The 12,931-nt window shown below is 49.0% G+C and overlaps 1 protein-coding gene across 1 annotated transcript; it reads left to right on the forward strand.

The window, feature by feature from the left end:
- Positions 1-3,244: 3,244 nt before the first annotated feature.
- FOXL1 (forkhead box L1) lies at positions 3,245-4,090 on the forward strand. The gene has a single exon (XM_054269558.1). It carries the CDS (start codon positions 3,245-3,247, stop codon positions 4,088-4,090), a length of 846 nt encoding a protein of 281 aa, XP_054125533.1.
- Positions 4,091-12,931: the final 8,841 nt, after the last annotated feature.

Genomic DNA, 12,931 nt, shown 5'->3' on the forward strand with positions numbered 1-12,931 from the left:
GGGAGCTGTGATTTACACCCCCTCTTCCTCCAGTTCCCTCAATGCAGCAGGAATGGGGACCTCGGTTTTATACCCCTCCTTCCCCCATTTCCTGGGATGCAGCAGGAATGGGGACCTCGGTTTTATACCCCTCCTTCCTCCATTTCCTGGGATGCAGCAGGAATGGGGACCTCGGTTTTGCACCCCTCCTTCCCCCATTTCCCGGATTCAGCAGGAATGGGGAGCTCTGATTTACCCCCCCATTTCCCCCGGGCAGGACTAATGCGGGAGTGGGGATCACTGATTTACTGCCCTTTTTGCTCCCAAAATCGTGATGCAGAAGGAGTGAGGAACTCTGATTTTTGGCTTCCTCCCGCCATTTCCTGGCATGGATCAGGAATGGGGGATCACTGATTTGCACCCCTTCTTCCCCATTTCCTTGGATGAATCAGGAATGGGGAGTTCTGATTCACAGCCTTCTTCTTTCCCCCAAGACTGGGATGCAGGATCGGGAATCCCTGATTTCCACCCTGATTTCCCCTGTTTCCCGGGATGCAGCAGGAAAGGGGAGCTTTAATTCACACCCTTCTTCCCTCGAGACCGGGAATCCCTGATTTCCACCCCTGCTCTCTCAATCCTTAGGTGCAGCAGGATTGGGAATCCCTGATTTCCACCCCTGCTCTCTCAATCCTTGGGTGCAGCAGGGTTGGGAATCCCTGATTTCCACCCTTTCTTCCCCCATTTCCCGGGATGCAGCAGGAACGGGGAGAGCTCATTCGCGCCCTGCTCCTGTCCGGGGCTCCGGGCGGGACCGCTCCTCGCTGCTGCTTTAAAAGGGGCTCGTCAGCTGGAGAGAGGAGGGGAAACCCATCCAGGAGCGCCTCCATCGCCGCGTTGTTTATTTGTTTTGGGTTTTGTTTTTGTTTTTTTGCTGTTTTTTTTTTTTTTTCGTGTGTGTGTCTTTTTTTTTTTGTTTGTTTGTTTTTTTTTTTTTTGTGTTGGGGTTTGGTTTTTTTTTTTTTCAATTTAGGGAAAGAGCGATGGAACCAACAGCATCGAGAACCCCCCTCTGTCTCTTTTCCCCGGCCATCGGAGCCTCTCGGAGGCCGATCGCGTTCGGAGCTCCAGCGATGCCGCCGGCAGGGAAGGCACAACAGGGACAACACTGCAGCACACACGAGCTGGGAAAAAGGAACGGAGAGAAAAGCCGCATCCCCGCCTCCAAGGGTGTCCCACCGCCGAGAGGGGAAAACAAGGGAGGAAGAGAGAATTTGGCTGGGGGAGGGAGCTCGGGGAGAGAGAGAGAGAGAGAGCGAGAGCCCCGGGCCTGTCTCCGGCCGTACACGCGAGTATTTATTGTGCTGCTAATCCGTGCCTGGAGTGTCTCAAGGAGCGGGGGACTCCCCGAGGTGGGAGAGGAGGAGGAGGAGGGTGAGGGAGGAAGACCCTCGGTGGCTGCTCTGAGGATGCTCCGGGCGGCTCCATCCCATCGCTCCCCAGGGGCGGGGAGGCAGCTCGGGGGTGGGTGCTGCTCCCCAAATCCCTCCTTTCACCTCTCTCTTTATTTATTTGGGGCTTTATTGCGCTTTTGCACGGCGGGCGGGTGCTGCAGCTGCCGGGGGTGCGGGAGGGATGCGGAATCACGGGCGAGGGCGGTGTTAGAGGGGTGAATTCCCCTCCCACGAGTGGGCTCAGCCATTGAGGGGGGAGACCCCCGCACCCCCGCCCCAGAAGCCGCTCCCCGCTCACCCCGGCAGCGTTTCCCAGGCTCTCCTGGCGATTTGCAGCTTTCAGGACCCATCCGGAGCTCCACAGCATCGCGCTGGGTTTTTACAAAATTAAAAATTAAGATTAAAAATCCTTCTCCTGACAGGGGAGCGACACTGGGTCAGAAACACCATGGGTGAAGGGGAACTTGCAGGGAAATGCGGGGATGGCATGGCCAGGGCAGGGTGGTGCTGGGGGATAGCAGGAGCTCGGCTTTTACCTCCTCCTCCCCTGCCAGGTAAAAATCCCGTGGGAGCTGCTGCGCTGTTGGGATGTTTCTCTTTGAAGGAGAAAAGGATCCCCCCCAGGCCTCTTCTTCCATCCCTCGGAGCAAAGATGCTCCACAGGACAGGTCTAAACCCGCGGGGGGATTGGGGACACACAGGCGACACCTCCAACTGCATCGGAATCCCTCGGGGCCTCGCATTAGAGCTGTTACGTCAGTAAATTATAAAAAAAAAAAAATAAAAAAATCCGACAACAGAAAACACAGCCCCAAACCTGGACGTTTATACAGAAAAAGAGCATCACAAATTCCTAATGTAAGCACCGGCCAGCTGTGTGCACTTGTAAAGTTGTTATAATCCCCCTCCTTGTTATAAACAGGAAAGTACATAATATAAAGCAACAGGCCCGCATTCACAAATACTGACCCTCCTCCCCGGGCCTGCCAAATTCCCCTTTTTGCTGCAATCTGGGCTGCATCGGGGTCCCCCTTCTTCGTCTCCGGGGGTCTCCTCGTGGTGGAAACCTGGATCGGGAGGTGCCAAGGACCCCTCCACACCTGATCCCCCCTTCCCTTTTCCTTCCTCATCGCAGCTCTGCCTCCTCCCCTCATCCACCCTTTTCTCTTCTTTTCTTCAATTTTTAATTATTTTTTTTTTTACATTTTGTGTTGTTGAATGCCGCAGTTTGGCTGCGGGGATCCCTGCCCGCTGCTCCCCAGCTCCAGCAGTGAACATCCTGCTCTGCTGCGTGTGCTTACAGCGTCAAAGGGTGGACGTGATATTTCAAACATCAGATCAGTGCGTTTATATATTGGGTGCCCGGAAATTTTTCCAAATAAACACAGCTTGATTCGACTTGGGTGGGCAGACTTATCAACAGACTAATTCTATAAACAAATGAAGGAATAACCCGGAGACCATTGGCTGGTACCAGCGAGACACGTGGAGAGAGCTCGGAGTTTTGTAGCAATGAAATTTTAATTAATGTGGGTGGGCTGAGAACACAAACGACTGTTTATCAGAGACAATTTATTTTCCAGCGCTAAGTCAACATATAATAGCAAACTTACAACAATTATTTAACTTTTTTTTTTTCCTCCCCCTTTTTTTTTTTTTTTTTTTTTTTTTTTTTTTTTAAGAGCTATGAAGCAGGGACAGAGGGAGAGCGAGCTCCTTCAGGCAGGGCTGGGAGCTGAGCTCGCACAAACAGCTCCCCGGTGGACTCACGATCCTGCTTTGCTCGGCTCCGAGGGGGAAGGCGCGGAGCTGCGATGAGCCACATCTACAGCAGCCACCTGTCCCCCCTGGGCAGCCCGTCCATGGTTTACCTGCCCGCCGCTCTCGGCTTCACCCCCGGGGGGGCCATGTCCCGGCAGGACCCCCCTCAGAAACCCCCCTACAGCTACATCGCCCTCATCGCCATGGCCATCAAAGAGGCTCCGGAGCAGAAGGTGACCCTCAGCGGCATCTACCAGTTCATCATGGACCGCTTCCCCTTCTACCACGACAACAAGCAGGGCTGGCAGAACAGCATCCGCCACAACCTCTCGCTCAACGATTGCTTCGTCAAGGTGCCCCGCGAGAAGGGCCGGCCCGGCAAGGGCAGCTACTGGACCCTGGACCCGCGCTGCCTGGACATGTTCGAGAACGGCAACTACCGCCGCAGGAAGAGGAAGCCCAAAGCCGCGAACCCTCCGGACGCCAAGGGCACCGAGCAGCCGGCGCCGCCCGCCCGCCCCGTCGAGCCCAAGCGGGCCAAGGGGGACGCGGCGGTGCCGCGGGCGAGTGAGGGGACAGCGCCTTGTCCCCAGCCCCCGGTGCCCCCCGCTGCCGCCCCGGCGCACAAGAGCGTTCCCCGGGGCCGCAGCTTCAGCATCGAGAGCATCCTGGCTCAGGGGCTGCGGCCGCCGCCGCCCGGGGCAGCGGCGCCCAAGGCGGCCCGGGCCAGCCCCGGCTGCCGCGGCGGATCGCTGGTGGCCGGCGGCGCCTTCGGGCCGGCCCTCAACGCTTCGCTCGTGCTCGACTCCCAGGTGCACGGGAGGCTTTACCACATCGGCATCCCCTTCCTCTCCTGCTTCCCGCTGCCCTTCTCCGAGGCCGTGTTTAATTTCCAGTAGTTCCCCCCCCCCCCCCCCCCCTACAATTAACGCGCCCCCGGTGCCGAGCGCTGCTGCGGGGGGCGCGCTGGGAGGGAGAGATCGGACTCAGACCTCACCACGCGGGTAAAGACCTAAAAAATCCCCCCTCAAAGCGATGCTTTAAAGGTGACTCAGGATTTCAGGGCATTTTCAAGGCGCGTTTTGCTGCGGACTCTCTTTTGCCCCTGCCAGAGCGACTTTGGAAGGTAAAAAGCGGCTTTGTGCTCCCGTGGGCGGTGGAGGCAGAGGCAGCACCACGCTGGCCCCAAGCCCCGAGGGCTTTGCTCTGCACCTTTACTCTTTGCATCCCTCAGGTTCCTCAGAGCAGGCTTCCCCCGAGCCCTTCAGGTCTCTGTTTTCTTCTTTTATTTTTCCTTTGAAAGCCAAGCCCCATGCCGGGGGGAGGAGGCTGTTTTGTTTTGCCATCATTTTGTTTTGCCATCATTTTGTTTTGCCATCCATAGCCACAGGTATTAATAATGCCCGTAATTTTGCCATCAATACCCACAGGCACATGATAATTCCTGATATTCCCCACTGGCCCAGTCCTCCCAGTGCGTAACTGGAGCTGAACTCGTGGCAGACCAAGCAATCCAGACTCACCCTGAATATTCCTGCTTGCTTTGACCCAGCATGGCGTGGAACTGGTTTCCTGCTCAGCACTGATGCTTTGGAGTATCCCCACAGAGTTTCTAATCATGGATGTGGCCAAAAAAAAGGGGATGGATGTGCAAACATGAAAATTTGTCTTTTTCCAACTCTTACTGGGATCGGTTGCTTCTGACCAAAAAAGACTGAGGCAGGGTTGTGGAGGCCAGGAGAAATACCAGAAAAAAAGATAAAAAGAGACATCAGCAATGTTTCTAAAGATTTTTGTAAAGAAGGAAGAATCCTGACACACTGCAAGAAATAAGGAATATTTTGTATTTTTGTTTGCCGTAAATAGAGGCTTTTTGTATATTCGTGGATAAATGCCCTTTTGGGGAAAAAAATTATATTCTCAATTTTCATTATGAAACTAAACCTATATCCAATAAAGGTATTTTTGTTCAGGATTGTGGCTGGTGTGATGTGAAACACCCCTTGGTTTGTGATGGAGGAAGGAGGAGTGGGGCCTGCTGCTGATATAATGGGCCACAAAAAGATGGGAGTACAAATAAGCTCCTGGGAAATTGCCTGTTCCTTGAAATGCATGAGATCTTTCCCCAAAATGATTGTTCCTCCTTCTCTTCCCCTTCTTTCATCTCACCCTGTCTCAAAAGCAAGGCTTGCTCTTAAATGAGCACCTGGATATTGGAAATGTTTGGTTTTCAGGTGAGTTTTGGTTCAGTTTTGCAGAGGAAGGTTGGCATCAATTCCTTGATGTTTGGACCAGGGTTGCTCATTCCAGCCCAAGGCAAACAGTTCTTATGTGGGGAAGGACAGAAAATCTCCAAAAGGTGAGAATTGTTATTTAGCTTCCCCGTAAAAATGATGCTCATAGGCAGATCCCTGGATGGGCTGAGCTGGAGCTTCTCAATATAAAAGACAATAAAAACATATTTTATTTTTTAAAATCAGATTTGCAAGACAGATTTTATTTTATTAGCTTCCTATTTCTTGCAGCTGCTGTTTGAATATTGAGTTGTTGAAAGTGCTGGCACTGAATTAGAAAATGAAGAAACACTTGCAAAAGGTTGTGAAGGTGTCACTGCTTGGTCTCCAGCACGATTCCCAGGGCTGGGTGAGTGCTGAGAGGGTTCAATGTCCCTGTGTGCCACTCCTGGCCCTGTGTGGCATTAGGGACAGGCGCCAGGTACAGAAGGGGTCACCTGGCCAGGAGGTTCCATTCCAGGCTGGCACTGACATCACCCACAGGAAAGGGGAGGAAAATGAGCCCAGCAGAGCCCTCAGTCCTCCCTGCACCCCCTGTGTGCTGATTTGGGTTTGGGGTGGGGTGGGAGGTTGATGTTCCCTCCCAGGAATTGTTTGATGGGTCTCCATCAAGCCCTTCCCCTGCATCCCTGGTGTCCCCACAGCCCAACCCATGGAAAGGTTTCGCCCCCCAAAATTGGATATTTATGCTCTCAGTCACCACTTTTAACCTGTGCCTTCTGTTCCTCTGTTTTCCTTTCCCCTAACTTGGCCTCCCAGCTGTGACGCCCAGTTTTGTCACATCTCAGCTCCTATTCCAGCCCCCAAAATACCTTTTTGGACCTGCAAACAGGGCTTTTATCCTTTCCTGTTCCCACATGTGGGATCTCTCCCTGAGCCTCCTCCTCTGACCCCTTTTTGCCCAAGAACAGTTTTTTAGTGGTGAAATAAATTGAGTCTCAGTTTAATACACAATGTATATTTTTATCACAGACACTTTTTTTTTGGAGACCCAGCATTTTCTACGCAATGGGAATTTGTTTCTTTGTGAAGCTTTGCTTTGACATTTGATCTTATTTCTGTTTTGGTGGAGTGGAGTGGGACCAAGTGCAGCTGCAGCCTTTAAAAGTCACATTGAGCTTGATTTTGGTTTTGCTTGAGGGAGTGAAATTAGTAAACTTAACATGCTCTGCACAAAAGTGACACTAACTCCAATGAGCTCAGTACCCGGTGAGCAGTTCTGAGGGGCAATTTGGAATTAATTGGGATCAGGCCAGTGCTGTTACAGGGGATAAATACCAAGAAAAAGGGTCTTATTGCCAGCAGGCTGGATGAGTAACCACACACGGCTTCTGCACGTCATCTGTTTATAGAGAGGGGAGAAGTCATGGTACAATAAAAACATACAGTAAAAACATAAAATAAAAACACACAGTGAAAACAACAGCAGAGCAATGAGTGTGCAGTCAATTCACCGATTCCTGCCCTTTGCATGGGGCTGAGCATCCTTTAATCCTCTCCACATCCACGTGGATTTTGGTGCCATGGAAAAATCGAGGACCTGAGGAGCTGCAAGGAATCGGTGCCAACGGTTTCACACCTGCTTCACAAGCCAAAAAACCAGCTGCCAAGCACAGAAATGCCACCCAGCATTTCACTCATCCCTGCAATCTTGCTCCTCCTGGCTTTCCCAGCCTCTCAGGGCTGGCTATAAACACCAGTCTGGAATAGTGGGGAGAAGTGGAAGCAGCCTGGGATGCAGGATAAACAGCACACTGCCTGTGTGGGCGATGGAGATGCCTTCCCCTTCCTCTGCAGAGGAATGACCTCTCCCAACCCAGCAAGGTTTCTCCTCTCCCAGCTCTGCAGCCAATTTTAACTCCTAGGAGCAGGGAGATCACAGAGGAGTTGTTTGGTTCCCAGAGGGGCTTTCTCCAAACGTGAATTTCCTATGAGGGGAACTGAAAATTGGGCATATTAAAATAATTCCGGAGTTTAATTCCTCATAAATGAGGCTTCCAGTCTTTAAATAGGCTCAGTGTGTGTTCTCCTAAAGTTGGTCTCATAGCATGGATAAAATATAATCAAGTATTTAAGCATGAGCAGAAGCCACGTTCAAGGTTTGTCACTCAAGGTGTGGCTATCCATGCCTGATTCCAAGGTGCCGTAAATCTCAGGGACTCTGTAGCCTCTTCTCCTTCACACAATTTAAAAGTTAATTCTCTTTCTATTCCTTACCACAGAAAACACACAAAGGAGGGACCATCCCTTTCCACACCAAAACCCACGGGCTTCCTGCTGCCTGCCCCTAAGCCTGGTGTGAGGAGCAGCCAATTCCCAAAGCAAAAAAGGGAAGAAGGATCTGCTTCCTCACTTGATTCATAGCCCCACACACCCAGAGAAGAGATCTCCCAGGAGACTGCGTTCAGGATATTAAACAGATCACGTATTTGATTTGAAGTGAAAGACCAAGAAGACAAGATCACAGAATGAGAGAAGTTACAGATGGAAAAGGTCTATGAGGTTATGCAATCCATCAGTCTGGACGTTGCATAATTGCTCCCCACAGTATATTTTTAGTGCTTTATCCAGACAAATCATTAAGTACTTTAAAATGGGCCAGATTCCTCAAATGCAGTGCGTGCTAAGTCACAACTGATTTCCCTGAGCCTCGCAGCTCCCAGTGTCTAACAAGACACCAAGAGGAAGTTTTGTGTGGTCAGAGAGAACAGAACGGGCCCTTCCAGAAATAATCCAGGCTATCCCTCACAGGAATCTCTCCTAAATTGACTGAGTGAGACCTCTAAAATCTCATTTTCGGATTACAGTGAATAATACATTATTACTTATTCAGATGTTCTCTTAGGCCAAAGTCAAACATTGCTCGTGTTCATGCGAGCACCATTTGTTTTAAGCCAGCTTCAAAGCCGGCTCAGCAAAGCGTAAAGAATGTTTATTTAAAATATAGTTGCTAAATTTAGCATGAGCTCGGTTAGCCTAAATCTTAGGGACATTTTTAGAGAGCACATTGCGAATCAGGAATGCATGGAGAAATAAATAAACTTTCCCACATTTTTGGAAATGGAGGGAGAATTTGCGAGCTCTTTCTCGCACGGGCGATTTCCGTGGATTGGAGGACACAAATTTCCCACTGAACAGACAGTTGGAAATGCACAATGCTGACCATTTTCACTGCAGTTTGGTTTCAAATAATGCTCCTTCAAGGAGGAAACAAAAGCTGTCAGCTTTTTTTTTAACAGAAATTACGCAGAGCACCAACATGTTTCAATATTTACCCAAGCTTTTTGCAAAGCACCGAGAAGCAAATGGAGCTGGGCTTGGGCACGAGCCAAATCTCAGGTTTGGATTAGGTCTTGTGACCTTTCCTAGGAATTCTGATCCTGGATTTTACACCCACCTCTTGCATATTGGTTCAAACATCCCCCAGCTGGATGCTGGGCTGGGTGAAATGCCAGCCGCCCTCTGGGTTGGATATTTAGACAGAAAATTTTTATGAAGAAATTTATGAAAATTTTAATGTTTTTAGACAGAAAATTTTCACTTTCCGGTTTTTCAGACAGAAAATTTTCACTTTCCTAAGCTTCCACAGCTTAAAGAGGCACATTTTGGTCACCTCTGCCTCAAGTGACATTCTCTGAGAGATCTGAGCAAACCCATGATGAGCAGACATGTGATAAGCAGTTAAATTCTCTTTTATCAGGTGACTTTTGATGATCTCCCTCCATCCTTGCCATCCTTTGGTTGCTGTGAGTGGGGTGTTTCTGCTCCTGAAGTGGGAGGATTCCAGCTGTGCCCCTCATGGGGCTGCAGGGCACAAGGGACGTGTCCAGCTACCTCCATTGCCTTTGGTGGGATTGGGATCAGCTCCTCCCCAAGCACACAGGTGGAATAAGGGGGCATGGAACAAAACACAGCATTGATTTCTTCTCCTTCCAAAGTCAGAGCTCCACCACTTCCACTGGTTCCAGCAGCTTCCAGCACCTCCATCCTGTGTCTCAGCTTTCCATGGCAATGCCAATGCCACCTGCAGACCCATCCTTCCCAGAGCTTTCTGATGAGCCTTTACAAATCCATTGGCCCAACCCAGCAATTCCCAAATCCACAGTGAGCTGGATCCCCTAATCCTTCACTACCTATCTCCAATTGCTTACTGAGTTTCTGTTTTCCTTAGAAGAGCAATATGTAATAATAGTTGTTACAATAATTGTATTTCTGTTTTTACATCTGTAAAGATTAAGTTAAACAGTATGAAGCCCATTAAACTATTTCATGTCATGCTGCCATAAATTTCCTCCATTCCCATTGCTACTATTATTCCAGAGTAAACTCTGAGATCAAGCTGCTGCCACAGAGAGTTATTTATAGGAGCTCATTCATCAATAAAAACTTCAAAAGAAATCTGTTACTCTTCTATTGGGAAGCCAAAGAAAACTAACATAAAGACAACCCTGTTAAGAAACAAAGCTAAGGAGACCACAAGACATTTAGTTAAGAAAAATCCTGATTTCTAACAAATGCCATGCAAGGAGGGGAAGAAGAGAAAAAAAAAGGAAAAGATTGTTGGCAGCATGAATCCTTTTAAGTTGTTTTGCTCTCATTGGATGGTTAAAATAAACTGTTAGACAGTTGTATTTGGCCTGGCTCAGCCCCCTCATTAGGCTCCATGTGATGGATTTGGGATCTCACAGTGTGTAAGGAGCTCTTCATCCCCTGCAGAAGCTGGTGCTGTCCTACCACATGTCCCAGCTGCTGCTGCACCCATCCCTCAGCACAGCAGAAACCCAGCCAGGAGTGAGGACCGGGCACCAGAAAGCATCCACCTCCCTAAAGGTAATCAGATAAAATAGGAAAAGTTGGCTTTTGTCATCTTCGCTTTCTCTCATTTCTTGTTGTGCCTTTCTCTGTACACCTGAGCTGTGCAGGGCTTGATTGGGTGGTCATGGTAATCCTGCAGAAAATGAAATGGAGGAGAGCTCCAGTGCTGCCCTTCCCTGTCCCACCAGAAAATCAACCTGAGAACAGCCCAGGAGAGGGGATTCTGATCCTCTGCTCTGCTCTTGTGAGACCCCACCTGGCATCCTGCTCTGGTGCCCCCAATACAAGAACATGGAGCTGTTGGGAAAAGTCCAGGGGAGACCACAAAGTTGATAAAGGGACTAAAGCACCTCTTCTTGAAGACAGGCTGAGAAAGATGGGACTGCTCAGCTTGGAGAGGAGAAAATTGTGTGGAGATCTCACAGCACTTCCCAGTATCTGCAAAGGCTATGAGGAAGCTGGAGTGGGATCCTTCATCAGGAGCTGGAGTGACAGGACAAGGAGGAATGGCTTCACAATAGAAAAGAAGAGGCTTGGATTGGATATTAGGGAGAAATTCTTCTTTGTGAGGGCCTAGCACAGGTGACTGCCCCTGAATCCCTGGAAGTGCCCAAGGCCAGGCTGGATGGGGCTTGGAACCATTTGGGACAGTGGAAGGTGTCCCTGCCCATGGCAGGGGGTGAATGAGATGATTTTTAAGGTCTCTTCCAACACAAACAATTCCATGATGCTGTGATCTCTCTCCTTTTGGTCCCTGTCTCATTAACAGCCCCACAGGAGTGAGACCCCCTGAAGGAGCAAGCACTGAGGATCAGCCACACCAAGACCCTCAAACTGTGTTTTTGGAGCTCAACAGAAGCATTCCTTCATTTCCATGACAGGATCTGAGTCCTGAGGACAGTATGGACCCATTGCTCCTGGCAGGACCTGTGTGATGATTATGAACGCTTCACAATCACATCCCCAAAGCTCAGAGGGGAGGATTCTGTTTCCCAGGTGTATCTTTCCATCCTTACTCACACAAAGCTGGGCAGGGCGCTTTGTGTAGATTCACCTCCATCAACACTCATCACACAACAGCTCAGTTCCTGCTCTGAGCTGGCCATCAAAATTATCTCCAGAACCTGCCAGGACACAAAACCAGAGGGCTGGAACTCCCAACCACCTGAGGCTCAAGCTTTGGTGAAATCACCCTTTGGTTATATGTGGAGGGGCTGGATAAAATAAATCTCTGGTTTAGGGAATTAGGGGAGGTGAAATTTCACTTGCAGCACATGCAAACTTTGCCTAAACTGTCCTCTCTATACTCACCCAAAATTATTTATTTTTCTTACAACCTGTTCTTGGCAGCGCAGGTGAGGCATCCCTGGTTTCCTTGTGCTGAGGATTCACAGCAAGAACTCCCAAATCCCAGTGATGTGACTTAAAAGCAGCCCCAGCACTTCCTCCCAAAACTGAGGTAAAAGGTAAAGAAATCTGTCCGAACTCCTCAAATCAGGGGCTGAATAAACCTCTTTGCCCACGACATCTGAAAGAATTACCCTCAATTTTACCCATCTTTGCTTTGCTCCAAATTGAGGCTCATGTAGCCAGTTTGAAACTGATGTAATTATGGTTGTTCAAAAAGAGTGGCAGAGCCAAGTCAGTCACAGTGACTCAACCATGCCAAGAGAAAAGTTTTTATACATTGCTACAGCTCAGATTTGGAACTGCTCTAAACACTAAACACAAAGATTATTAATAAACATGCAACGTCTCTCTGTACAAACCAGATTTATTCCCATCGCACTGTATTTACTGTTAAATAGAATTGGTTTGTTATGAAAAGGGCAAAGAGAAGCCCTCAGTTGTTGTGTCTGGTTTCAGATTAGACACTACATAATTTCTGAGTAACAATAACAGCAATTGTGACCCACTTCTCATGGAGTATTTTTCACTGATTTCTCCTAAAGTGCTTTGCAGGGAAGGTCAGTAGAAAGACCCATTGTAAACACAGGGAAATCTCCTGATTATTTGTTTTGGATGGTTAGAGAGGAAATTGCATATGCTTTCATGGAAAAAAAAAAATCCTCTATTATTATCCTCTGTCCTAAAAAGGTGGTGGTGGGGGAAAGCCTGGTGACTCTGATCTAAATTATCCTAAAGCAAATTTCTGGCAAACCAAATGAAGCCAGACGACTCTGGATTTAATGAGAGTAAATAGTAGCAGACAAAGTTAAAGCTTGAACCAGGGCATCCAGCTGCTGCTCTGCACAGCTTTGCTGCCTGTCTTGAAGCCTTTGATTGCCTAGTTTTATTTTCTTAGCTAATTTCAGAGATATTTTACTTTGCTTGAGCATCAACAGGTCAGCTGCTGGCAAAAGCAAGTGGCAAAAGCTGTAGACGTAGTTTATAGACAATTAGGAGAAGAATTGTGTTTAGAGTGTGAAATGCAATCACCTAGCCAAACTTGCGTGATAAGGCTTGAGGCTGAGCAGAGCCAGCCCTAGAGCAGACTGAGATGTGATTCAGCCCTTTGAAGTCTCCTGATCTAATTCTCAGTGCAGCCATACATGATTTCCGTTGCTGGGGAAAACAAAAATCCAATTCCACATCCCAGAACCCCAGGTGCTCTCCTGTGTCTCTTGGCCG

This window comes from Melozone crissalis, unplaced genomic scaffold (assembly GCF_028551555.1).
Source record: "Melozone crissalis strain CALT ecotype California unplaced genomic scaffold, PUWL_Pcris_2 ptg000007l_1, whole genome shotgun sequence".
In the NCBI taxonomy this organism is placed as follows: domain Eukaryota; kingdom Metazoa; phylum Chordata; class Aves; order Passeriformes; family Passerellidae; genus Melozone; species Melozone crissalis.

Excerpts from the sequence above, each read along its gene's own strand:
- FOXL1 (XM_054269558.1), top strand. The coding sequence starts at position 3,245 with ATGAGCCACATCTACAGCAGCCACCTGTCCCCCCTGGGCAGCCCGTCC.